This window comes from Grampus griseus, assembly GCF_964374135.1.
Source record: "Grampus griseus genome assembly, chromosome: 3".
Lineage (NCBI taxonomy): Eukaryota > Metazoa > Chordata > Mammalia > Artiodactyla > Delphinidae > Grampus > Grampus griseus.
The window spans coordinates 91048322-91073695 of record NC_139019.1 but is presented as its reverse complement, the minus strand read 5'-3'; the positions used below and the strand labels follow the sequence as shown (position 1 = coordinate 91073695).

The window sequence follows — 25374 nt, the reverse complement described above, 5'->3', positions numbered from 1 at the left end:
AACATTATCTACTCAGCATCCTGCCTCTTGCCCTTAGAGCAATAGAGGCAGGTCCAGACCTAACTACATGTTCATGTGGATGAGCTTTGATTCGTGTAGAACAGCAATTATGTAGTGCCCTGGGGTGGTGGAAAGTACGAATGCGTCTCTGCTCCTGACAAAAGTTTAGTTCCCTTACTCGTATCAACGGGATTCTCTCAGCTCCAAGCCTTGGCTGTTAATAAGGCTCCACCAGGATGGGGAAACCTCAGTCTAAAGAGAGCTGCCTGCCCAGGCCTGCTTTCACAGTGAGAGGTGAAGGAAGTTCTCATCCTCCCACACAGAGTTGTTCAGACCCAACTGCTCTATCTGTAGCTTCAACATATCTGGGACTGTAAGGAACACCTGTGTGCCATTCGCCTGTGCTTGACATCCCAGAACACCTCTGAGTGACAGCCTGTGTCTTAAATGTTGATACCTGGGACTTGAAAACCAACGCCTGGCTGCAATAAACAAAGCAGCAGTTCTTTTAGATGCTGAGCACGGTCTCCGCACCACCCCCCTGCCCAGCCCCCCCCACCCCCGGGACAGTTTTCCCCTGAAGGAGAAGGAAAGAGGAGAAATTAGGGATGTCAGAGATAAGGCTGCTGTCTGCCAAAAAGAGAAAAAAAGAATGGAAAATCTTGAAGAGGTGATGCCTGGATTATACCACCAATGCACAAGTTCCAGAACAGAAAGGTGGGAGAGTGATAGAGCCAGTGCTGAAAGCAGAAGCAAGACCTGTGGAGCCGGCACGCACACGGCAGGGGTTCCCACGCCGTCCACAGCCCAGGAGGGGAGGGGCAGGATCCTCTGGATACAGTCTACACCACGTCCCAGGGCCACTCGCCCCAGGGCTGAGTCCAGGGCACTCCATTGTCCAAGTGCTGACCTACCTGCCAACCTTCCCTTTTCTCCTTCTCCCAACAGGTTACTCTGTCCTCTGGGGCCCCTCTCTCCTCAGCGACCTGCTAGACTTTAGCCTCCACGGACAGAACCGTGGAGCCTGAGTGCCGATTAAAGCGAAGTTTCATTGGTGTGAGGCCTTGAGTTCTCCTCCTCCAGCAGAGCTATTCTTTGCTTTAGCATCCTCACTTGGGTCTCATGTCTCTCCACCATGGCCATCATCTGAGACTCCAGCTTCTTCAGTTTGTTTTGATGCTTCTTCTTTGCTTTCTCATAGGCAGCCACCAGGTTGCTATGTGGGAACAGAAGGAAATGAGAATGAAGATTTATCCTAAGTAGCACTGAGATGCACACTGTCCTGCCCACTGGGTAACCTGGTCCAGTAAGTACCACTCCAGACAGAGGACACTCAGCCTCTTCAGTAAGAATTTGAAATCAAGTGGTATTTCAACGCTCACGGCCACTCGTGTATTGACTTAACCACGATTCATTCAGCCTGACTGCTAGAGGCTTGTCACTAACGTATCGGGAGGGATTTAAACCAACAATCCAAACTGGCCACATCCAAAACAGATAAGCAGAAAAGGTAGCTGAATTCCAGAAATCTGTCATGGAAATACCAATAGTGGATCTACTTGCTGTTCCATGGCTGCTTGCAGCATGGTCAAGTGGCAGTTGCAGGAGGGAGTTCCTCACACACTGCAGTCTAAGTCACCTCACCTAGGATGAGGACAGAGAGGCACCAGCCGTTTCCCTTTATGCTTTGGGCTGACGGGATTCAGAGCACACAGGCCATAAGCTACTAATGCTGCCAGCCAAACACAGGCCTCTGGGGGAAGAGGGCAGGGGCTGAGCCCAGAGCTAGGTAAGTCCCCATACTCTCTCTGGTCCAAAACAGCACCCCAGATCCCTTCCATATACTGTTAGGTTCTCAAAGTGTAGTCTGAGAACCGACCCCCAGTATTCCCAAAGCTCTCTCGAGGGAAATCTGTGAGGTCCTTTATTTTCTAACTACAGATGTACACGAAGCTGGGTTTCCTCAGTATGTTTCAAAACCACATATTGCCTGGAGAAGCGGATGTGAGAATCTAGCTGTCCTGAATTAAACCAAATATTAAAGATATTTGTAAAATTGTAGAAGCAGTGCCACTCTTTTAATTATTTTTTGGAAAATAGCAATTTTTTAAATAAATGCCATTTGTATTCTATGCAGTGAGTTGTGGGGTTTTTTGTACATGAATAAAAACTTAAAATTTGTTTTAGTTTCTCAAATGAAATTTATCAAGACAGATAATTTTTAAGAACAAAACTCTTTGAGGTCCTTACTTTTTTACAGGGGTCACGAGCCCACAACGTTTGCGGCTGCTGTCTTAGAGCAATGCTCCCTAAAGTGTTCCACCCGATTTTTGAATGCTGCTCAAAAAAAAAGTTGTGTAGCCAGTTTTGCTTTGAAAACATTGGCTTAAACTAAACATAGGCTGATTTTTTTTTTTTTTTAAACTGAATGACTTCTCAGAACCTTTCCTATATGAAGTGTTAGGAAGGGACCACAGTCTGCTGCATCTCCCAGACACATCTGACCCAAGGACTTGTCCTTACGGAGCGTTTCTTAGGTTTCTGTGGAACACTGGGAAGTCATACCCTAGGGAAGGTCAGGCTCTAAGGGAGACAGCTGAGGATTCACTGTTCTCTACAGCTGATTTCCAGCAATTATGGAAACGTTCTCCCTGGTGTATGAGTCCAAGCACTGCTGTGGATTACAAACGGAGACTTTACCTGTTGGCTCGCTTCAGGTCATTAACGAACTCCGCCGATTGCTGGTGTCGGATTTCGCTGCTCTTGGTGAGTCTTTCCAAGGCACTCACCAGCTCCTGAACTCTGGCCTTTAACTTCTTTTCTCTGTATCAAGGAGAGATGTAGCATGTTGTGAGTAACGTGAGAGAACGGAGATGGCTGCTGCCCTGGCAGAGAGGAGGAAGGCTTAGCCTGCCAAGTCCAAAGGCAGGAGTACAGACCAAAGGGGAGACACCAGAGAGCACAAGAGCGCCCCTCTGCAGAGCCCGAACACCTCACCACCGCAGTCTCGAAGGCCCGCTGGAGTCTGCTTTTAATGATAAGGGCCCTTTAGAGATCTAAGTGCGTGTTGCAAAGGAATAGGACAGGAAGTTGTTTCTCGTCTTCCAGACGGAGAAGTTCCTTCCTGCTGTAGGCAGACCAGATACTCAGCAAGCAGAGTGCAGTCTGACCACAAACCCCTGTCCTGGTCTCTGTGCTCTTTTCCAAGTGTGCTAAGCATCTCCTGAACCATGCGGGGATTCAAGAGTATAAACCTGGCCTGAGTGCCTACCTGGGATGAGTCCCTTCTCAATGAAATCAACACAGTCCTACCGGGCAAAATAAAAAAAGGTGTGGTCGTGGTAGAGGGAGAACTGGTATTCTCATCCTTGATCACATTTCAAGTACGGAAGTTATATTCGCGCTCATTCGACTCCCCCAGTCCCTGGCTTCAAGTTCCATTGGGTCTTTACTACTGCAGAGACCCAAGACAAGTGACTTAGGAGGTTTTTGGTGTCCAAGTCAGCTTACTGCCTTCCTCTAATTCCCCTGAGAGCACAGACCTGGGCAGGGAGGCGTTACCGACCGCCCTCCTCCCTCCTGAGGTCCCCATCACAGGCACGGTGCCACTCTGTTCTGTCACACGTGGCACGCTCGGCACAGTCGGTCGTAATCTGCTCAGCAGACGCCCCCACCGGCATGCAGGCTCTAGGGCGGCAAGGACCTTATTTGGTTTCTTCCCTGATGTATCCTGAGTACCGAGCGCCGTGCAAGGGGATAGTTTCACAGTGACAACAGTTGTTAAAACAGGTCACTGAAGGTATGGGATACCTTGGAGCGTACCGAGTAACCAGGATTTATGGAAGAAACTCCTCTAAAAACAACTCATGAGTGTATGAGGAATGTAAATTAGCATGATGGTTCTGGAAGGCATTTGCCAGCATCTAGCAAAATACAAAATGAACCCATCCCTTGACTAAGAAACTTTATAGGAATTTTCCTTACAGAAACAGTATGAGTGTAGGTTCCTATACATGAGATGACAGTTGGATTCACTTCAGCTCTGGTTATAAGCTTAAGAATGGGAAACAACCAGGGGGCTGGTTAAGTCACTCAGGGTCTCCTAGTGGTTCTCTTGAAATGCTCTTCCCTGTTAATAAAGCATGCAGACTGACGTGCACTGGCACGGAAGAGCAGCTGATACACTGTCAAGCGAAAAGGGTGAGTTCCATTGGATGTCATGTTTGCAGAAACAACCAAAAATGTGTGAATAGCTGATATACTGTAGTGACTGACTAGAAGGCTAAACACTCAACAGTGCTGAACTCCAGGAAGGGGGATGACGGATGCTTTCACTTCCTACCTGACTCATTTCGAGTTGCTTGAAGTGTTTATAATTTTGGATGCTTTTGTAAAGTGTGTGCGAAGTCTCAGTTGTGCTTCCTGTAGGATGGGCCTGGGGGGTGACCTTGAAGGGGAGGACTCACAGGTGCTCAGTGGTTCAGCCCTGGTTCTCCCCTCCTGGCTTTTCAGGTATCTAATCTTTAACATTTCTGCCTCCAGCTACTGTAAGTGCAGTTCCAGCTTCCCAAATTCATTAATGAAGAAAGGAATTGCAACACAAAACTCCAGGCCTGCTTCTGTGAGTGAGGATAAGTGTGCGTAGCGCCCAGTGACTTCGTCCCACCAGCCCTAAGGGAGCTGGAGGCCCCCCCTCCCCCACAGAGTCTTCCGGCTAGTGCCTCCTGGTTGCTGAGGTTTCTCCTGGGCCCTAGTGGCCACCAGGAAATCTCAGATCTGGCTGCATTTCCCACTGGAATCCCAGAGTGGCACCATTTCCCACCGTAAGTGAGAATGGGTCTCGAGAGGGCGGTTCCTCCCTCCTTCCCCAGCCCATCCCCTCAGCCTTGCAGGCAGCCCTCCGTCAGCTGAGGAAAAGTTAGGAGAGCATGAAAGATTTCTCCCCTCTTCCCTCTGGCTACAAAGAATAGGGAAGGGTTATTTGTTTTACGTTTTGTTACTGTTTCAAATTCTTTTATCTTTATTCTGAAGTCGATTAATAGTGCAAAAGGAAAGAAGAAAATTACGAAGAGAATTTAAAATCTAACCATGAATTCAAATTCACAACATAAAACTGCCTGGAGTGATACGGCTTCTTCCCCACCCCCTAATTACATCCGCATCCCTGCCCCAACCCCAAAGGGCGAGTGTGGAAATCCCAGCTCCCGCAAAACGAAGGGCCCAGGCCCCTGGGGACTGGAGGGAACCTTCCAGAACTGGCAGGCTCCAATGGAGGATGGAACCCAGGAAGGCAAGAGAGGCCCTCAGAGACCCTGCCCAACCCTGGCTGGGGGTGAAGGGAGATGGGGACAGGGCTGGGAGTGGGGAGCCATCTCTGGGAGCTGAGAACTGTCCCCAGAACCCCTTAGGCCTCCGGAAGGGAGGGAGATGGGAGTGAACTGCTGTCCAAACACCAGGGTAGAAAACCATGATGCTGATTTATTTAAAGCTATAAAGACAGGCTAAACCTCAAACTTAAACCTAAAACGTGAGTTACTTTATACCTGTTTTTGTTTGAGCCAGGCAGACGCCTGCAGTACGAGTCATGCCTCTGGCGTCGCTTGTCTGGACAAACGCTAAACCCCTGTGCGGTAGCAACTCTAGGGCCGCTTCCCACACGCAGCCTAGAGGCGTCAGGAGGCCATTTGGGCACTTGAAACTCAGCCAGTCTGATCTGAGATGTGCTGTAAGTGTACAATACACACTGGAATTTGAAGACTTAATATGAAAAAAAGAAGGTAAAATAACTGAAAAAACATTGATTATATGTTGAAATGATAATATTTTAGATACACTGGGCTAAATATGTTAATTTCCCTGTTCGTTACAGTTTTTAAGGTAGCTACTAGAAAATGTAGTTACACACATCATGGCTTGCCTTTGTGGCTCATGTGATGTTACTCGCGGACAGTGCTGCTCTAGAGCATGTGTTTATAGTAACAGTACCAGGGGTATCCCTGGATTCTGATTCAGTAGGTTTGGGTTGAGACCCAGGAAGTGCAGTTTCAAGAAGTGCTCCAGGGCTTCCCTGGTGGTGCAGTGGTTAAGAATCTGCCTGCTAATTCAGGGGACACGGGTTCGAGCCCTGGTCCGGGAAGATCCCACATGCCGCAGAGCAACTAAGCCCGTGAGACACAACTACTGAGCCCGCGTGCTGCAACTACTGAAGCCCATGTGCCTAGAGCCCATGCTATGCAACAAGAGAAGCCACCGCAATGAGAAGCCCGCACACCGCAACAAAGACCCAACACAGCCATAAATAAATAAATTTAAAAAGAAGTGCTCCAGGTGACCCAAACAGCACGGTATTGGCATAAAAAGAGACACATGATCAATACAACAGAATAGGGAGCCCAATTAATTTATGATAAAGGAGCCATGTGTGTGTGTGTGTGTATAATGGGGAAAGAACAGTCTCTTCAATATATGGTCTCGGGAGAACTGGACAGCTACATGCAAGGGAATGAAACCGGATCACTGTCTTACACCATACACAAAAATTAACTCAAAATGGATTAAAGACCTGGTAAGGCCTGAAGCCATCAAACTCCTTCCTAGAGAAAACACAGGCAGTAAGCTCCTTGACATCAATCTTGGTGATGATTTTTTGAATCTGACACCAAAAGCAAATATAAATAAATGGGACTACATCGAACTAAAATTCTGCACATCAAAGGAAACCACAAAATGAAAGGGCAACCTACTGAATGGGAGAAAATGTTTACAAATCATGTATCTAATAAATAAAGAATCCATACAACCCAATAGGAAAAAAACAACCTGATTAAAAAATGAGCAGAAGCCAGGGTTTGAATGAAAGAGAAAATTAAAAAAAGAAAAATGAGCAGAAGAGAGAAGATCTAAATAGACATTTTTCCAAAGAAGACAAACAGATGGCTAACAGGCATATGAAAAGATGCTCGACATCACTAATCATCAGGGGAATGCAAATCAAAACGACAATGAGATATTGCCTCATACCTGTCAGAATGGTTATTATAAAAAAGACAAGAAATAACAAATGTTCGTGAGGATGCAGAGAAAAGGGAACCCTGTGTACTGTTGGTGGGAATGTAAACTGGTGTAGCCACTATGCAAAACAGAATGGGAGTTCCCCAAAAAATTAAAAATAAAACCAACATATCCAGCAATTCCACTTCTGGGTATTTATCCAAAGAAAATGAAATCCCCACCCTGAAAAGATATCTGCACCCCCATGTTCACTGCAGCACTATTTACAATAGCCAAGATATGAAAACAACCTAAGTGCCCATCGGTGGATAAATGGATAAAGATGTGGGATACATACACAATGGAATATTATTCGGCCATAAAAAAGAGTGAAATTTTGCCGTTTGCAACAACATGGATGGACCTTAAGGGCCTTATGCTAAGTGAAATAAGACAAAGACAAATACTGTATGATCTCACTTGTATGTGGAATCTAAAAAAACAAAAAGCAAGCTCATAGATACACAGAACAGACTGATGGCTGCCAGAGGTGGGGCTGGGGGCGGGCGAAATGGGTGAAGGGGGTTAAAAGGTACAACCTTCCAGTTATAACATAAATAAGTCCCGAGGATGTAATGTACAGCATGGTGACTAAACGTTACTGGACTGTGTATTTGAAAGGTGCTGAGAGAGGAGATCTTAAAAGTTATTACAAGTAAGAAATTTTTTTGGTAACTATGGTGACAAATGTTAACTAGACTTATTATGGTGATCATTTTGCAATATATACAAATATTGAATCATCACGTTGTACACCAGAAACTAATATAATGTTATATGTCTGTTATGCCTCAATAAAAAAGAATGCCTCCGGTGATATTATTGTGCAAATTTGGGAAACTCTGGTAAGGCAGCAGTGCTATTTACCTGGGTCTACAAATGAGCTTCATGTGGTCTTGAACTCTCTGAATTTTTATGCAGAATTACACGCACGGTTCTACTTTTCTGAAGACCACAGCTTTCCTCGGATTTTCAAAGGAGGACCTGAAACACACTGAGAGCCATAAACCTGCTAATCCAAGTCACTTTGGAACCTCAACCATTCATTTCCTGTTCCTTCTAGTTTCTGATTCAAATTTGCTTGGCTTTCAGTTCAGAAAGAATTTCTATGGTTTGTCTAGGTAATAAGGCTAAAAGGAACACTTTCATAGGCTCCACGCAGATGAGAAAGTACAAATGAAACACTACATGTTCCACTTGCCCCTCCATGGTAATGTGTTCACACAATGTTTTCCGGAACGACCAGAACTGTGTAATCCCTTCCTTGTGTCTTCACACTCAGTAATACAGACCCTCAGGAATATGCACCTACAGCAGCAAGAAGACAATCCTGGCTCCTACTCTCACCATGAAGACCCACAGCCCCCAGCACACACATGGGTTTCACTTACAGGTTCCGCCCCATCCCCAGGTTCATCTTTGGTCACAAAAGGTCCTCCGAATCTTACTTTAGCCACGCAGCCGGAAGTGCTTTTTATTTTTAACTGAAGTGTAATTGTCAGCAGTGGCATACACATGGGAAGTGAGAGGCAGACTCACAGTGGGAGTTTGCTGGTGACGAGAAAATCCAGGCAGGCAGCCTGGGCAGGGGACGGCCTCGCAGGCCTCTGCAGTGAGGCTGTCAGTGTGCCCGGGGGTCTGGAAGCAGAGTTCTCGGGGCCATCAGGGAGGAGGCTGCATTCTCCCGCAAAGAAAAAGGCCAGCTGCAGTGCTTTAATCACTAAGTCCAGATGAGGAGGCTGGGGAGGCAGGGCAAGAGCCGGGGCCTGATGAGGTGGGCAGTGGCTGCACCGGCCAGGAAACCTTCCAGAGGAGCTGTAATCACACCAAACCGCAGGGAGTCGCAGCCACAGGACCTAGAATTTCTTTTCTTTTCTTTTTTGCGGTATGCAGGCCTCTCACTGCTGCGGCCTCTCCTGCTGCGGAGCACAGGCTCCGGATGCGCAGGCTCAGCGGCCATGGCTCATGGGCCCAATCGCTCCGTGGCATGTGGGATCTTCCTGGACCGGGGCACAAACCCGCGTCCCCTGCATCGGCAGGCGGACTCTCAACCACTGCGCCACCAGGGAAGCCCTAGAATTTCTTTGTAATTGCTCATTATGTGGAATTAGACGACGAGAGAATGGTCCGCCTATGTGGTTCCTCTTCCTCACCTTCCATTACCAGGCTTCTGTCTCCACTGAAACTGCTCACGAGGCCACCGATGATCTGGGCATTGACACAATCAAGGGTCCCTCTCTGGCCTGATGTTCTGTCGGCACCTTCTCTTCCCCGAGCGCCTGGATTTCATCCCACTTCCCCAGCTGTCCGTGCGGTCTTCTGCCCTGGTTCCTCATCCTCTCCTCCACCTCTACGTGCTGGGAGTATTTAGGACTTGGGCCTGGACCCTATTTTGTACCCCACCCTTTCTTGACTTGATCCTCTCCATTTGCATTTATTTCCCTAGAAACTACCTACATGCTAAAAACTTCTAAATCTTCAGGCCTTTCCGCAGAGCTCTGGAATTGTCCTTGTGACATCTCTACCTAACAGGCGTCTTCAGTTCAGCATGTCCAAAGCAGACCTTCTGAGACGGCCTCCCCGACCCACGCTTCCTCGCTTGTCAGAGGCCGGCAAGGCCATTCACCCAGTTGCCGACACCCGTCTTCAGTCAGCCTTGACCCTCCCTTTTCCTCGTCCTCCATGTTCGCTCAGCAGCAAACCCCACCTACCAAATGGGTGCAATTCCTGCCACCACCCAGGCCCAAGCTGCCATCATTTCTCTCCTGGACAACCACAGGAGCCTCCTAATTGGTGTTTCTGCTTCACCTCTGTACCCCAGAGTCTAGCTTTCACAGAGCGGCCAGAGGAAGTTTTTAATATGACAACTCAGATCGTATTATTGCCCTGCACTTGGAATAGAGTCCGTGGCTTTACTCTGACTAAAGGCCCTGCCTGACCCAGTCTTTGGTATCGCCCTCCCCCTCGCACCCTGGAATCCTATCCATTCTTAGCACACACCAAGCTTTTTCCCAGGACAGAACCCCGTGCAGTCAGTCCCCTCTGCTTGGGATGAACTTCCTCCCCACGGTTACTTTTCCTCCTTCGCATCTCAGCTTAAATGTCACCTCCTCAGAACAGCCTACCCTGACCACCCATCTAAACAAATGTCCCAGGGTAATGACATCCCAGCACCTTGTCACTTCCCCATTATTCAAAGCAACCTATATTTACATTTTTGCGGAAAAAAAAATCTCCGCAGAGACTATGGCTCTATTTCTTTCCTTCATGGTAGCCATTACAGTCTATAACTACTTCTCTTTTAGAAAATCCAGCCAGCAGTAACAGCTCTAAGTCCTTTACAAGGATGAAGTTATCTCTCACCACAAGCCTTGGAGGTCAGTACTCTATTATTATTCTAGTCTTCTAGATGAGGCACTTGAGGCACAGTGAAGAGACTCGCCAGGTTCGCCTGTGGAGCTGGGATGCACCCAGGGGTCTGTCTGCGAGCCTGCTCTTCAGCATCTTGCTGAAGTATGCTGCTTCATAACGAGCAGACAGTGGGGCAGGAGACAGAGCAGACAGCTCTCTGGTGAAGAGCCCAGGCCTGTGGAACTAAGGAGGGGGTGTCCCAGTTAATGATGTTCCGCAGGTGTTGTGTTGGGGCGAGTTTGCCAGGAGTAGCCACAAGATGACGGCCCAGACCTCCCTACGACCATGTTTCTTGCACATCTGCACGCTGCTGCCTTGCCCATGCTACAGGGTGCTTGGATGTTCTCCATCACTCTGCCTTTATGCGATCCAGGGCAAGGCCTTTTCTCTGAGCTTTTGGAACATGGGGGGAATGATAGGAATAAAAAGAAATCTCAGTTATCCAAGCAACGCCTACCTCAACCCCCAGGATGAGCACTGGTCTTTCCCTGTGCCCTCTGAGGCCGGCTCTGGAGCTCAGTCATTTGTTGACATGATAATGAACTCACAGGTGCACTTTGTATTCCATTAACGTCCTGCAGACCCCTGTGCATTTACGGAATTCTGAGCACAACTTCCACTGCCTGACTGCTCTTGTAAATCAGCCACATAGGAAGAATCAGCAAGTGCAAGTTTAATAAAACAGCACCCTTAAAAATAATGGTCCTACTAATAAAATGGTGAAGATTCTGCTGCTTGTTTGCTCAGTGGGGTCTCCCTCTTTAAAGGACTCCAACCAGTTCCTTCTTCATTTCAATCCACTATGTGTACGGCTCAAAAACAGTATTAATCCATAGCTGCTGAAATAGGGGTCGATCAGTGCCATCTTCCTTCCTTTCATGGCCAGTTGTTCTTTCCTACAAATCTGGAAGATTTCTAGAGCTGGGCAGATATTTTTGGAACTCGGACATGAACCTGAACTCAAGGAGGCTTGCTGTGGTTTGTTCTAAGGCCCTCTGACAACCACGTGCTCTGTGGGCACCGACGGACGATGAGTGGTCTGTACCATCAGGGGTGCAGAGAAGAGGTGACACAGGAAGCTTCCGGAAGATGAGTGTCCTACAGGAGGGGGTGAAGAGGAGGGGTCCCCAGGTTGAGAGAGATGGGGCAGGGTGGGGGGATAAAGCAAAGGGCATGCTCTCGGAAAGATGAACTGCCCAGATGAATCTGGACCGCAGGTTACATGTAGGGAAACATTTGAAATATGGGCTAGGAAGTTAAGTTAGGGACCTACAGATGATCTTGCAGGCCAAGCCACTGAAGGTGTATCTGCAGAGCAGCATGATCAGAAGTGTGTTTTAAGGTATTTTTGGTGGCAGAACACAAGGTGAGACTAATGGTAGAATGACCCATCGGGATGCTACTGAGTTCTGAGGGATTGAGGGCTAAACTCAGGAGAAGGCAATGCAAGTGGCATGGGATGGATGGGATTTTAATGGAAAAAAAAACATTACAATCTGCAGACAAGAGACAGAGATAGGAGACTTCAAAATTATAATCCTGGATCACTAGAAAAATTTACTTTTTTTAATATAAATAGGAATTCTGAAAAAGAGGCCAATTTCAAAGGGCAGGAGGAAACGGGATTATAATTTCTGTTTTAGACATGGTGTGTTTCCTTTTTTTTTTTGCAGTACGCGGGCCTCTCACTGTTGTGGCCTCTCCCATTGCGGAGCACAGCCTCCGGACGCGCAGGCTCAGTGGCCATGGCTCATGGGGCCCGCCACTCCACGGCATGTGGGATCCTCCCGGACCGGGGCACGAACCCGTGTCCCCTGCATCAGCAGGCAGACTCTCAACCACTGCGCCACCAGGGAAGCCCGGAGACATGGTGTGTTTTAAGGCTCTAGCCTGATATTCGGGGGAGATGTCCAGTGGGCAGAGAGAAGTGCGGCTGAGATCACTGAGGGATCGTTTAGAAGGAACAAAGTCACCAGAGTCGTACAGCTGGGTAAGTCATGACCCCTGCCCGCCCCCCCCCCCCCACAAGGGACTCTCCTGCAGGCAGCGGAGGGTGAAGCAGGGGAAGAAGAGGCAGGCACATAAGAAACAAAGCAATGATGTGTTCTCTGGTAGAACGAAATCAGGGCTCACGAGAACCAAAAAATAAACAAATTTTATAGACAGGGAAGAGGCACAGTGCTGTGAGTGCCTGGGACGTGGACTTTGGTGGTGTGAGGTCAGAGGTAGCAGCAGCACTGAAGCCCCAGAGGCACAGAGAGGGTGGGCAGCCTGGTGTGGCTCAGGGTGGGAGGGGGCATGTGATAGGGCGAGGGTGGAGAAGCAGGCAGGGGTCAGATCACACACTTGCGAAGGAGCTTGGACACAGACAGCCGGAGTCACTGGAAGGTCTTAGGTAATGAGGTGTGGTAGGCAGAGTTCGAAAATGGCCTCCGAGAGTTTGGCCCCTTAGGATACACACACATCCCAGTTATTCAGTCATCCAGGTGCTGCTGTGAGGGAATTCTGCAGATGTAATTAAAGTCCCAAAGAGCTGATCTTAGGATAAGATGATTCTGGGTAGACCTGGCGGACTTAGGTGAGCCCTTAAAAAGGACTGGGCTCTTCCTGGAAAGAGATTTGAAGCAGGGAAGGAATGTGATAAGAGGGAGGTGTTTGCTGCTTTGAGGACCAGGAAGTCTGTGCAGAAGTTCTAGAGGCCTCTAGGAGTTACCCCTGGCCAAGAGCCCCAAGAAAATGGGATGTCAGCCCTACAACCGCCAGGAGCTGACTTCTGCCAACAGGCAGAACGAGCTTTGAAGCAGATTCCTCCCAAGAGCCTCCAGATGAGAACAGGGCCCTGGATGACACGTTGACTGCAGCCTTGTAAGACCCTAAGCAGAGAAGCCAGTCGTGCTGCGCCCTGCTGACCCACAGAAACTGTGAGCTAATGAATGGGCATTGTTCAAGCTGCAAAGCTTGTGGTACTTTGTTACACAGCAGAGGAACACGAGTGTGAGGGTACCATCAGATCTGCATCCTGTAAAGTTACTCTGTGACCCTGAGAGGGCCCGCTCTTACGGGGTCATCCTCAGGCGCACACAGATGCGCTCCGGGGTCTCCTTAGAGACAGTTCCCCCAGAGTTCCCTCTCTGCACAGCGACCTTCTCCCACCAGCTGTCTTCGCTTCTTGCCTTTCCCCTTCTTAACCCACCTCAACCTGAAGTGGTCGCTTCCTTGCTTTGAAACATGTTCTTTGCTTGGCTTCTGTGTCAGCGCTGTGGGTTCATGTGTCATCTGGAGTCCCTTCCATTAGGAGTAATTCACCCAGCGGTGGAGGCCCACGGGCCAGGGCTGAGCGGGGAGTTCCCACTCCGTCTCTTTGAACTCCGAGACGCCGCCTTGTGTATCTTCCTGGATGGCCCAGCTCCACTCCCCACAGGGGCACATCCACGTCCTCCAGATCTGGTCTCTTGTGACCACCCTAACCAGTCGGGGCCCACCTGCCCCCAATGTCTCCCTACAGGGATCTGACACACAGCCCTCTCCCGGCAGCAGCAGCTCGCCTGTAACTCATCAGAGAGATGAAAGGAAGTCTAAGTGCCCCTTCTCTGCTGATGAGTCGGGCGCATCCTGTCCCTGGACAGAGCGGCCGCTGTGATTTGTTGATTGCCTTCACTTAGCATTTTACAGAACCATCTGGCACTTGCAGGCACAGGTGGCAGCTGCCAGTGCCCCGAAGCGCTCAGCAGAGCCCCTGGCGGGCCTGTGACTAAATGAGCACAGCCTCCTGCAGGGACAGGGCGGCGACCTCTGCGGTGCCTGGGTGGGATATGGAGCTGGTCCTGACCTGCCTTGGGGCCCAGGGACAGGGGTGTGGAATCATCTGAGGTGATGCTACATGCTGCTGCTCACCATGTCACAGCCCTTTCCTGATTCCTCCCTGTCCCTCAGCACTGAGGGGCACAGCGTCCTTACCTTTTAACCGCAACGACCTGGGCTCTGTGCATCTGAGGAAGTCCGCCCTCACCACCAGCCCTTCACGTGTCCTCAGCCTTCGGTGGACAGATGGGCGGCTGTGTACCAGGAGCACAGGGATTCCCATCTGCCCAGGCCATGCATACTATGCCGGGTCCAGGTGTAGGTGAGCCTACACGAGCGGGCTCAGCTCACACTCACCTGCAAGCAAACCTCTGCCAGCACACAGGGGTCCGGGAGACACGGGGGGCGGGGCCTGCGATTTCCCCGCTGCCTCACTGTGTGACCTTGGGAAACCGCTGGGCCTTGCCGTGCCGGTCTCCCCCCCCCCACCTCTTCCCGTATCATATGGAGAACACCACCTGCCCCTCGCTGCTTTCTAAGTATGGCGAAGATGGAACAGTCTGCTCCTCTCAGCTGTGCTCGGCTCCCGCAGGCACGCTACATGAATACCACGTGAAGTACAAAGAAAACTCATTTCTGAAAATTCCCTCTCCTTAACCGCATTTGTATAGTTTACTTCTTTGGTGGTTCGGTTAAATTTTACTAGGACCACAAGCAAGAGAGGGATCTGGGATGGAGAAGAGTTTTGTAGCACGCAGCCTATGCAGACAACAGCAAAGACAAGGTGCCCTGATTAAAAAAAAAACTCATGTGCAAGACTTGGAAACCTGGTCATCCAGATGGGGTTTTATGGCAACCCCGGAGCCAATAAACTACAATAAACGTCCATGGAAGTGGAGGGAATGAAATCAGACCAGATGGGAGGTAGCCAGTCAATGTGTGATTGCACGGAGGCCTGGTTTTGTTCCAAACAGAAGGCGGCTGGGAGCAGACACACCGAGAGAGCAGGGTCGCAGGGCAGGGGCCCGACCGAGGCTGCAGCCCCGCTAGGTGTTGCGGAGACTAGGCTGGGACAGGGCAGGAACCTAGGACCAGTGACTAGAATGTCACAAGGCACATTCCTAGGGGCTCTCCTCCAGAAAAGTCCATGCCTAGCCTCTGCTCCAGCCTAGCCTCTGCTCCAGCCCCCTCACCACACCTGCTCTTCTCAGTCCGGTTCCCCTGGCCCACAGCTTCGGTGTTTGGAACCATCCTTTTCCAAGGTAGGAATATGTCTGAAAATTCTGGGAAGGTTCCCTCAACGGACTCAACCACTAGTGTGGCGGTGATTTAACATCTTCAAAGAAGGTGGTAGTTTCCACTTGATTTTTAAAAATAGAAACATCCCCAAACCTCAGCCTTTAGGTGTCTGTATTATATATCCTCATGAAATGACGATTCCACTTTCTAAGCTATATTTACAGTATAATTATGTTATTTTCCTTTTTCCTGTAGCCCTGTGGGTTCTTTCTTGGCTCCATATATCTGGGGCTTGATTAGAAATCCATGCTAAGCAACTTAAGGCTGGCTATTGGAAATCCATTGTGACTGACAGAACAAATGAAATCCCTTTATGTTTAGTCAGCAGAACCTGCATCCTGCTTGTGCCAGCGAAGGCCTCTGAGGTTCGGGGAACTTGAAAAATGCAGGGGCTTAGCTTACAGATACAATATCCAAATGGCTCCCTGCTGGCAGCAGGGGGTGGTTTGCATCCCGAATTTCTGGCGCAATCACGTCATTAGGATTAGCTGAGGGCATTCTCCCTGCAGCTTCTCTCTTCCTGCCTCAAGCAAAGCGATTACCATTTAACCACATGGCCAGAAGCACTGGCAATGTAAAAACTGAGCTATTACAACTTGGAAGGAAAGACAAAAAGTGGCGGTGAGTAAATCAGGAGGGTAGTGAGGTTCCCCACATGGCAGCCTGCAATCCACCCTCAGCCCGGAGGCTACACTATAAGATAAACAGCCCTGGCTGGACCAAGACAGCAGCCTGAGCACACACTGTAGCCTCCCCCTCCTACCCCAAATCCCCAGAAACGATGGCAAATGTATTTTTAAAAAAATCCTCAAGCACGATGGAAACTAAGGAGTGCTCTTCGTCTGCCAGAAACCCTGAGGACTCATAAAAAAGGAAAGGCAGATTTTTACTCTTCTTGAAAAAGGAAACCACAACTCAAAATGCACACAAAAGCAAGCTGCTACAAAAGGAAGAAAGGGATTCAGAGGTGCTTCAGTGAGAGGTGCTGGCCATTAGAGCCAGAGGGGACCGGACGCTTGGGTCAGATACGCGGCCTACAGACCCGCTGTCAGCCGGGAGGAACAGAAAGCCCAGGAGGCAAGCTTGTGAGCCGAAGCCAAGAGTGAGTCACAAAACTCAACCTTAAAAACTCACATGTGAGGCAAGTTAATACAGTAGACAAAATAACATTTCAGAGTAAGTACAATAAATATCCTGAGAGACGCAAGACGATATCATGACACAAGAGATGATAGGTTTCATCACCAAAATAAACTCAACACATCACCCAAACACCATGATGGCTCGAGCTAAGGAATAAATGAGTGAGCTGGAAAACGGAGCTGCAGAACCTCCCCAGAACTGCACTATCCGATAGGGCAGCCATGGCCACGTGAGCCACTGAGCACTGGAAATGTTGACTGGTTTGAATCTGAGAAGTGCTGTAAGTGTAAATTTACTAGATTTACAGTAGATTTTGAACATTTAGTAAAAGAAAAGAAAAGAAGATATCTCATTAATATCTTTTAAAAATATCGATTTATATTTTGAAATGATATTTTGGATACAATGAGTGAAATGAAATACGTCATTAAAGAGGACTGTACCTGTTTCTTTCTACTTTTTAAATGTGGTTCCTAGGACATCAGGCGTGGTCTGCATTACCTTTTGACTGGACAGCCCTCCTCCAGAACAGAGTGCAGAAGGGTGGCGAGAGTATGAAAAGTTAGGAATATGGAAGACAGATCCAGAGAGAAAGAATAGAGGGAAAGAAACAGCCGCAATAGAGGAAAAACGTCCAGCAGTGAATCAACAATGAGGCCGTCTGATTGGAAAGAGCCAGAGATGGGGAGGGAGGCATTCTCACTGAAGCTAGAAACAAGATAAAGATGCCTGTTTTTTTTTTCTTTCCTTCAGTCAACTTAATTACCTTTATATTTGAGAAATACGATACACATATAAAGCAGCCAAAGAAATTGTTAAAAATTCCCTAAAGATCCAACAAAATTTACTCGCAATATTCCATCCCGTTGATATGAGAAGATGCCTGATTTGTTCCTCACCATTTAACACAGTCCTGAGGTTCTAGCCAATGCCACACCACAACCAAAAAGTACACAAAGAGGCCTCTTCTACCTGGAGGTGAAATGACTGTATATATTCTCCCGGTCATTCCCCTTTCTGGCCTCCAGGTCTGGGCCAAAGAAGCCCGTATGGGCGCCTCCTCCTTCCCAAGCAGCCTGTAATGCTCCATGAGAAGCAGGCGGGGAGAACCTGGCACCCAGCCGTCACTCCTGGAATAAACTGCGCAGCGGGGCTGTGAGCAGGGCGCTTACCGACGGATGGCGTTGGCGAACTCCGCGGCCAGCTCGCTGTCACTGCACGCCGTCCTCAGTTCAGCCAGAGACAGAGCTGGGGAGGCAGCGTCCGCAGACTCCTGAGGATGTAAACACAGCCGGGTGAGGTCTGCAGCCAAGCCGAGGGCGCCCGGAGGCAGACGGCGGGAGCTGACAGGCGGCGGCAGCTCCGCCCCTCGACATCCCCTCGACGTCCGCCGCCTGCTGCCCCGCGCTCTGAGCACTCACAGGGAGCTGCGCACTAGGCTGAGCCCTCTACACACACGTTCTCTCTTTTTTTTTTTTTTTTGCGGTATGCGGGCCTCTCACTGTTGTGGCCTCTCCCGTTGCGGAGCACAGGCTCCGGACGCGCAGGCTCAGCAGCCATGGCTCACGGGCCCAGCCGCTCCGCGGCACGTGGGATCTTCCCGGACCGGGGCACGAACCCGTGTCCCCTGCATCGGCAGGCGGACTCTCAACCACTGCGCCACCAGGGAAGCCCCACACGTTCTCTTATCTGATCATCGTGACGATCCTCTGAGGCAGATACTGTCATTATCCCCTCTTTGCCAAGGAGAAAAACTAGGGCACAGGGAAGTTACACTGCCCCAGGTATTCAGCCAGGACACGGTGGAACCAGGATGCCAACTGATGCCAGGTCAGTTCCCTTCATCACTGGGCTAAGCCTCTGGTAGCTCATAAAAGTGGGAAACACATGTATCCTTGGGTTGTCTGTCCCTTCATCCCGCGTCCCCTGGGGAGAGAACCAATCTTCCCTGGAGTTAGGGGCTTTACTGGGTTCAGTGTAATCATCTAGAAGACCCAGGAAAGGAGGAGGACAGCAGAAGCACACATTCACAGAATATGTGCCTTAGCATCAGACAGGAGCTTTGACACCACCTAAACCAAATCCTCCCCTTTTACAGATGAGGAAACCTAAGAGCCAGAATGCCTAAATCCTAAATGGAGTTAGGACAATTCACAAAGCAATGCTCACACCCCTCCGAGCGCTCTGCCTTCTCTGCATTTAGACAGAGGGCAGCTGCTGTGCTGTGTAATAAGCACAGGGGACGGTGCTCACCTGATAGTTTGCTCAGCAGACATTTACAGAGGGCTGACTACAGCTCAGGCTTGAGAATAAAAAGCCCGTGATCTGTTACGCTGAGACAGAATGTAAACAGAAGGCTGTATCATGATGGAAGGAGCGCTTCCAGGAAGTATGAACCTGGCGCTAGAAATCCAGACGACAGGGGGCGCTGGGTCCCCTCGGCCCACTGGCACAGAAACGCCACCACACGGGGCTCCTCTGGAGGAGCCCACAGCACCTGAACTCCCCCCACCCCCGTGCTCCTCCAGCTCTGCTTTCCCTCCCTCCTCTCCTCCTGGCGACCTGCAGACCCGAGCCCCCATCCACCAGCCCTGGAGTCTCTCCAGAGTCCAACACCCTCTTCTTGTGTATACAGCGACTGCCCTCAGGGTTAACATTTCATAAGACTCCTTAAGGACAAGGGACAGCTTTGTCTCACCCAGTGCCCTTCACTGAACACGTCTGGTAATCTCTGTTGCACACAGACAAGAAGTGAAAAAAACCTAATGTCACTTGGGCAAGATATGGGACCCAGCTTGCTGGCTGGAGGGAAAGTTTTAAACCAAGCATGACACCCCCCCGCCTCAGAAGCGAGAGTGGATGTTCTAGACCCCAATCTGGCCTGCCACCTGTTTTTATAAAAGTCCCACAGGGCAAGAATTGTTTTTGTTTTTAAAATCATGGAAAAAAAAATTCTGAGGAATATTTTGTGATGTATAGAAATCATATGAAATTCAAATTTCAGCATCCATAAATAAAGTGTTAGAACACAGCCATGCGCCTTTGTGTCTGTATTGTCTCTGCCTTCACAGTACCATTCCGCAACGGCAAAGTTACGTAGTTGCAGCAGAGTCCACATGACCCGAAAATCCTAAAATGTTAACAGTATACCAGCCTCTGCTCCAGACTGCTTGCCTCATCCACCAACAAGTAAGACCAAATGAATAGCCCAGAAGGGAGGTATTATTGATATAGTAAATGGATCTAACATTTTTTAAAAAATAAATTTATTTTATTTTTGGCTGCGTTGGGTCTTCGTTGCTGCCCGCGGGCTTTCTCTAGTTGCGGCGAGTGGGGGCTACTCTTCATTGCGGTGCACGGGCTTCTCACTGCGGTGGCTTCTCTTGTTGTGGAGCACGGGCTCTAGGCGCGCGGGCTCAGGAGCTGTGGCTCACGGGCTCTAGAGCACAGGCTCAGTAGTTGTGGTGCGCGGGCTTAGTTGCTCCGCGGCATGCGGGATCTTCCCGAACCAGGGCTCGAACCCGTGTCCCCTGCATTGGCAGGTGGATTCTTAACCACTGCGTCACCAGGGAAGCCCTGGATATAACTTTTGAAAGGCAAAATAATCACCTTCCTCCAATTTCATTACCTGAACAACACAGAGCACTCTTATAAAAGCTCCTTACCCTAATGTAAGAAAATAAAAATAAATCATCTGGCCTTTACCATCAAAGAGATTTCTGTTCTTTGAAGCCATTCCACGAAACACAGAGCTTCCTGCAGTCGAAATAAATACTAAGAACCAGGAGGATGCACAGTCCCTGGGCCTCTGGAAAGAGCCTGAGTAGTCCATTTGCACCACTCCCTAAGGGCGCACACACGAACGCTGGGGCTCTGTCTCTCAGGCTCTGTCCCAAAGTGACTGCTAACAAACTCAAAAGGCTGAGCAAAGATTCTGAAGCTGTTGGCACAGAACAGAGCCCCAGATCCTCCCGCGTGAAACAGCTCTGCAGAGGCCACTGCTCACCACGATCAGACTCCCCAAGCACTGGGCACGTGGTTTCAGGGTGCACCCACATGGTGACCTTTCCAAAGCTCAGACTGTGTCACCTCACCCCCTGCAAAAACCCCTCAGCGATTCCTCCCCATCCTCAGGACGGCACAGCCGGCTGGTCTCCCCAGCCAGTGTATGGATTCCTCCTCCTTCTAGGCTTTGCCCTTGCCATTCCATTGGCCTAGGGTGGACTTCCTGGTCTGCCCTGGCCCTCTTCCTCAGGCTAGCACCCACTCCCCACTGGCTCTCAGTTCAGGAAACCTGTCCCGAATCTCCAGATCTGGCCTGTGGCCTCCCCTTGCACTGGGCATTGATCCTTGCACCCAAGAACACTGTGTCCCTGCGTTGTGATCATCTATTTGCCCATTCCAGGGCAATCTAAACTCCTGGAACAGCCTCCAGCATCTTGCCTGGACCAAATCACATCCGTCACATGAACGGATGACTGGGAAGCAGCTGGGGCCTCAGGAAAGTGGCCAAGCTGGGTACCATGGCTATGGACTCCCTTGGTGCCCTTGCAGGTGAGAGGCGGGCAAAGGGTAGCTGTGGCCTCTGTGGAGCACGCATCAGTTCTTAGCTGTTTAGCTGTTTCTTCACTGCCACACGGTATCGTCAAGGTGCTTTCTTCGCAGGTACACTACTCTCGTGAAGACATCACTGCATCTGGGCCGTGAGGGGCCACTCATTAGACCAGCAAGTCAGCGTAGGCCCACAAGTCCTGGGCCTGAGACAAAGTGGGGTCAGGAGAAGCTGGCCTTTGTTAGGAACAGAAAATCTGACGCACAGAAATTCCAGCACCCTGGGGTGAGGGATATCTTTCTTTAAAGTCTGGACTATTTTTTTCTCCAGTGCAGTATTTGGAATCACTCTGAGATAGAGGCTGATGGAATGAGCTTGGATTCTAGAAAAAAAGACTTGTGCGCTAATGAATGTGTGAGTTTGCAAGATGATATCATCGATAGCCCACTCTGTGTGATATCCGCGGGGTAATGCGGGGCTCACCTACCTCCTTCTCTGCCTCATAATGCTTCCGGCCCCCCACCTCTTGGAAGTCGAGGAGGAAACAGACGAAAGGAAGAGCGGCCGTCAGCCAAACTGGGGTTAAATCCCGATTCTGCCATTCACTAGCTGTTGAGACCCCCTCAGTTCTTTTAAACCTCATTATCCTCATGTAAATGGGGATAACTCTTCTTTCCTGAGAGTCGTGAGACTTAAGGGAGATGATACATGCAATGATCGGGTACAGAGTGATCAACCAGCGATGGTCACCGTGTGACACGTGATAGAAGGAAGAAGAGGTGGAACCAGTATCAGATTCCGGGACCACTGCATAGATCGCTCCCTGGATCAGACCGTGATCTGTGAAAATGCTTCAACTGTATGGAACAGTTGAATTGTATGGAATTTTAACTGTCCGTAAAAGTGAGATGTTTTCAAAATGTGGATTTGGTTTCTTTGCCCGCAGAATGTCCCTTTCTTTCGAATTTCTGGAATGGCTTTCGGCTCCTATGCAAATAAGGAAGCTGAGGCAGCAGGGTGGTGGGCAGTGGCTTGCGGGACCTGGGCAGGCGGTGAGGCCCGAGCCCCAGGGTCCCTGTGCCCCTACCTTGCCGGCCTTGTCCTTGCCGCCACTGCTGGTGGAGCTGAGGGACCGCGTGCGCTGCTCCTTCAGCTCCTCCACCTCGGACTTCAGGTGCTCGATGTGCACGAGGTAGGCCTGCTCCTGGGCCTCCCGCGTGCTCAGCTTCAGCTCCAGGGCCTTCTTCTCCTTCTCCAGGAGGTACAGCTGGGCCTTCAACTCTGCCATCTCCTCCTGCGGAGCACAGAGCGCACGAGGCGCCCACGGGGTGAGAGCAGGGCTGGGCGGGGGAAGGGGGTCTGTAGCTACCACCCACAGCCCGGAGGGAGGTATCACTGGGCAGCTGGGGAGAACATGACCCCGAGGAGACTAGATGGCCGTCTTCACACATCTTAAAGGACGGACTCGTGCACTAAGCCATGCGCTTGTCACTAGGCACCAGAACTGAGATCAATGGGTAGAAGTTACAGGCAAGCAGACCTTGACTCACTATAAGGAAAACCTCTCTAACAACTGGAATACCCCACGCCCACGTCCCCAGCGGTCTCATCAGCCACAACAGAAACCAGTTTTCTGGCAGGCAGAGGCTAACCATCAAAGAGGTAAAACGGTCATTCGTATAAAGCTGGGTCTGACTAGGTCCCTTCCAATTCCCATTGCCTTTTCCACTTTCCATAGCACCAATCCACATATTAATCACCCCTGATGGCAGTCTGGGGCGCTGAGCTGTGTCAGGCCACTGGGAAGCGTGCAGAGCAATGATACTGCCCCCAGCTCTTCTCTACTTTAGGCCCCAAATGAAACGAAATCGAAACAGAGCCCTTCCCGGGTGACTACGCCTCAGGTAACTTCTTCAAGTATCTTAAAGGAGCCAAATCAGAGTTTGCTATGGAGAGAAAGAAGTGACTCCCAAATGGGACCGTGCTGTCCTGGGACCAGAGCCGGGCACCAGTGGTAATCACCAGCATTTATTGAGCATGTAACACTGTCTTAAATGTTTACACTAAGTCACTCACTTAATCCTCCCAACCTGAGGGAGGTATTATGAGCATTTCCATTCATGGAGGGGAAACTGAGGCATGAAGAGGGAAATCCACCAGCTCAGCCCACAATTACTGGGTAAACTGCGGAGCCCGAGTTTGAACCCAGGACGTCTGGCTCAGAGCCCAGGTAACCACTAAGCTGTACTCCCCCTCCCCGGCCCCGCTTTCAAGGTGAGCCCACACATGACTCTTGTCCCTCACCTCTGCTGGAGGGCAAGTCCAGCACCCCGTGACCACCCGGTCAGTCTCCCCAGCTATCTCTGTCATCTTACTTCATAACACGGGGGCACTGCCTTGAGAGGGATTCACCAAGGTCACCCCCGAAGTGACCCCCCTCTGAGGTGACAAGCCAGACCTGCTGTGCTCTCCTGGGTAAGCCAGACCTGGGGAGTAGATGTTCTCACCGCCAACATGGGGAAACACCTAGAGGGTACCCACTGCGGCCAGTCGTACTCAGGGCTGGGGGCGTTAGCCATGGAGAAGGCAATGTGCCGAGCCGAGCGACCACTGAAAAGAAGACGCCAAACCTTTCCTAACAACGACACAGAACCAGGAGGAAAGGTCTCCATACACTGAACCGTCTCATCTTTTGCCATCAGAAGCCGGATTCTGAAGGTTCTGACAGCACTGCATCCTGAGCTAATGTGGACAGTCACACCCAGAACAACCATACAGACACAAGCTTGAAAGAAGGAAAGATGGACCCATGGGTGCCGGAAACAGGCCCTCCACCAAGAGGAAAGGTAAGGTGGCCCCAGCACCGGCCTCCTGAGGCATCAGGCAGGCAGGGAGGCCCCAGCACCCATGCAAGGGCAGGGCAGACAGCCAGGACTGAGACCACCCCCCCCACAGGAGCCAGGACTCTCCAAGTGCCGCCTCGAGAGGAGACAAGACGACCTCCCTGTGGTGAGGATGCGGCGAGGAAACGTGTCATCACTCAGGCTGCGGGTGGGAGAAGAAAGAAAAGCCTCTTCTGAGGAATCATGGAGGCATGAGGCATGTGTAGATAGGCTACAGGAATCTTCAGCCACGAATAAGGCAAAAACTAGCCCTAAACCTCTGAAACCCACAGGTCCCAACAGATCTAAGGACACAACCGTTTACAGGGACATCTCCACCCAGGACCCGCGGGACCCCAGGGAAGACACAACCTCCACCAGGGGGGAGCTGGCACCCACGTTCTCCTCCCAACACACACACACGCGCGAAGAGAAAACAGAAGTGAGTCACGGTGAGGTAGAATCGGCATGTAAAGAACCAGAATTCACAAAGAAGAAGACAGAAAATAAATATTTAAAGCAATTAAAGAGAAAAAGGAAGAGGAGTCACAATGAAAGGATGGGATATTAAACACAGAAGAGTGGGTTTGAGAAGGAGCCACGTCGATCATCTAGAAATCAAAAGCCGTTTACTAAAGACCAAGTACAAGTGAAAAAACCCAGAAAACGTGACTCTCTCAGCAGTTGTAGCCTAGAACAAAACGGTGAAATCCAACAAAATCTGCAGCAATGGGCTTGGTGTGGGCAAGCACACATCCCTGAACACACTATTAGGGACATACAGGGAAGGGAGGTGACTCCGATGTTTTTCTTCAAAAAACTCCTAGTGAGGAGGGAACCCAATGGCTACCCCTGGGTCACGATATTACGGGTTCTCTTCCTTCCAGCTTTTTATAATTCCTATTTTTTGGGAAAATTTCTCTGATGCGTATACATTTTAGTTGCAAGTAGCAAAGGGAATATTAGAGCTTTTATTTCACCAAAAATCTCTTTCCTGGCCAAAATAACACTGAATTTATCGCACAACATATTGGCCTGAACATAAAAGAAATCTAGAGTCTTTGGCCAAAGGAAACATGATGTTTGGAAGAAGTAATGGAAGGGCAGCTTCACAGTTCATGCCACAGGGTGCAAAGGCCCACAGAGAGGGGAAAAGGCACCGCGGTTATGGACACAACGCCCGGCTCGTGGGCAGTGAGGGGGGAAATCAGCCAACGTCGCATGAGGGTTCCCTAG

At 50.0% G+C, this 25374-nt stretch overlaps 1 protein-coding gene across 2 annotated transcripts in view; it reads right to left on the bottom strand.

Moving 5' to 3' along the window:
- Nucleotides 1–692: 692 nt before the first annotated feature.
- The window catches only part of MCC (MCC regulator of WNT signaling pathway), a gene marked incomplete at its 5' end in the record, with an annotated part of 426418 nt that continues 401736 nt past the window's right edge, over nt 693–25374 (bottom strand). For both annotated transcript variants that reach the window (XM_082651061.1, XM_082651062.1), the window contains 4 exons: nt 693–1216; nt 2701–2823; nt 17877–17977; nt 22344–22550. In XM_082651061.1, the coding sequence (XP_082507187.1) occupies nt 1036–1216; nt 2701–2823; nt 17877–17977; nt 22344–22550 (612 nt within the window). In that variant the 3' untranslated portion in view covers nt 693–1035. The remainder of the gene's footprint in view (nt 1217–2700; nt 2824–17876; nt 17978–22343; nt 22551–25374) is intronic.